The sequence below is a fragment of the Sinocyclocheilus grahami genome, unplaced genomic scaffold (assembly GCF_001515645.1).
Source record: "Sinocyclocheilus grahami isolate Dianchi unplaced genomic scaffold, SAMN03320097.WGS_v1.1 scaffold107.1, whole genome shotgun sequence".
Taxonomy (NCBI): Eukaryota; Metazoa; Chordata; class Actinopteri; order Cypriniformes; family Cyprinidae; genus Sinocyclocheilus; species Sinocyclocheilus grahami.
The window spans coordinates 580910-582972 of record NW_015505286.1 but is presented as its reverse complement, the minus strand read 5'-3'; the positions used below and the strand labels follow the sequence as shown (position 1 = coordinate 582972).

At 46.0% G+C, this 2063-nt stretch overlaps 1 protein-coding gene across 1 annotated transcript; it reads right to left on the bottom strand.

Annotated features, from left to right (window-relative positions):
- Nucleotides 1–523: 523 nt before the first annotated feature.
- Nucleotides 524–1746, bottom strand: LOC107588775 (thioredoxin reductase 3-like). Its single transcript, XM_016277015.1, has one exon. It carries the CDS (start codon nucleotides 1744–1746, stop codon nucleotides 526–528), a length of 1221 nt encoding a protein of 406 aa, XP_016132501.1. The 3' UTR covers nucleotides 524–525.
- Between the last annotated feature and the right edge of the window lie 317 nt (nucleotides 1747–2063).

Genomic DNA, 2063 nt, shown 5'->3' with positions numbered 1-2063 from the left:
GGCAGGACAACATACATCATTAATTTAACCATGTTTAGGTTATCATCAGTTAAGATTACCTGAGAGACGAGTGTGTCACATGCAAGGGCCAGGCCGCATCCTGTGGCTTTTGTGGTTACATTAACAGTCTGAGGGAAACACATACAGAGTTCTGGCATGAAACTCTAGATGGCGCAGTCCGATAGGTCTAACTCAATCTGACCTAATGACATCATTATCACATGGCACAGCTGATTGTTCTCTCGTTGCTCAACATTCAAATATATGTGTAATCAGGAAAAAGAAACACACGGCAGATTCATTTGTTTGTATAGGGGTTTTATCTGACTGCTGTTTTTTTACTTAAAAGAATTTACAGCGGTCGGCAGGAACACCACTGAGCAAAAAATAAAATAATACGCAAGACAATAGGAAAAATAAGAAAATTACTAAATTCCAAATATTCTTCAAAAGTTACTCTATAATAATTCCAAAGTGTAATTACAATGAAAACTTACAGGAAGAAACAAATAATAACGCAATGTTTCACCAATTAGTGTTGTATTCCCCTTCAATGATTTCATCACTCTCGGTTGATTTGGCTGTCACTTTAAGTCGGCCTGGAGTTCCAGCTTCTAGCTGCTCGATCTTGGTAGGAACAAACTTCCTGAGGAATTTGACCCCGTGTGTCTCCATGTGATCTCCCGCACGGTTGGCCATGTCCTGATCGAATCCTCGCAGCAGAATGGAGCGAACCATGACGGTCACATCCAGCCCCAAACCGGCCAGAAACCCCCCGCACTCCAGAGCCACATACGACGCCCCGACGACAAGAGTCTTCCTGGGACAGTAGGGCAATGAGAACAGGTCATCACTGGTGATGCAGTACTCTTTGTCTCCAGGGATGCCCAGATGACGAGGCCTCTCTCCCGTCGCCAGAACAAACTTAGCGGCAGTGTAGAACATCTCTTTCCCACGCTTGTTTGTGGCCTTGATCTTGTGCGGCTCCACAAACTCAGCGTAAGCGTTGACGTAATTGACGTTTTTGTCTCGTAGGGAAACTCTGTAGCCCCAGTTCAGTGAACCGATGTAGTTATTCACCGCGGTCCTCATCGTCTCCCAGTTGTGAGTCACCTGATCAGAGAATTCCCAGCCGAACTTGCGTGCGTCCTCCACGGCGGTGCCCAGCAGAGCCGTTTGATGCATCAGTTTCTTAGGAATACAGCCCACGTTCACACACGTGCCTCCTAGACCCCAGGTTGTGCCCTTCGGTGTGGGAACAACATAATCCAGAACCATGACCTTCTTCCCCAAGGCGGCTGCTTCCTTTGAGCAGGCCAGACCTCCAGAACCACCGCCAATGACGATGAGATCACAGTCGTACGCCTTACTGCCTTCACCCAGCAGCTTCTGCAGGTCGCCATCTTTGTGTGCCTTCATGGTGTTGTCACAGCTTCCGATGTGTTTCTTGTTGATGAAGACGTTGGGGACGGTTTTCTGCCCCGTCATCTCATGCAGCAAGTCCTGGTAGTTTGTTCCGTCCTCCATCAGGTCCAGCTCTACTGCATTACACTTGACATTCAGCTCTTTAAAGAAGTGCTCAGAAATTGTACTGACTTGGCTCCCGGTGTCAAGCAGACATGACACATTCACACCTCCAATTTTCAGGTCGACTACCGGACACCTTCCCACAGCATGTCGGAGTAGTCGATCACGATTGGATCTCTTAATGGGGCCATACACAGTTTCAACACACATTGGAAACATGCTGTATTTATACCTCTGGCCACATATGACTAGTGCTTGCCGTAACAGTTGCAGTTTGCTTTACAACAGCGAAATCAATATCTAAGATAAGTGAATGCTCTTCTAATCGCTGTGTGTTGCGTGGTCTGCCTAATTGAATTAAAAAATGAGCAACCATAATCAAGTTTAAACTAAGTGTCATGTTAGCAGTTTGCATTGTATGCAGGAGCGAATATTAAGTTAGCAGCATTTAGCATCTGTGTTTATACAGCTGGAGCAAAACGCAGTTTAGAGCATATGTAATCGCTCTAAGAACACACCAATAGTAACGGACATGA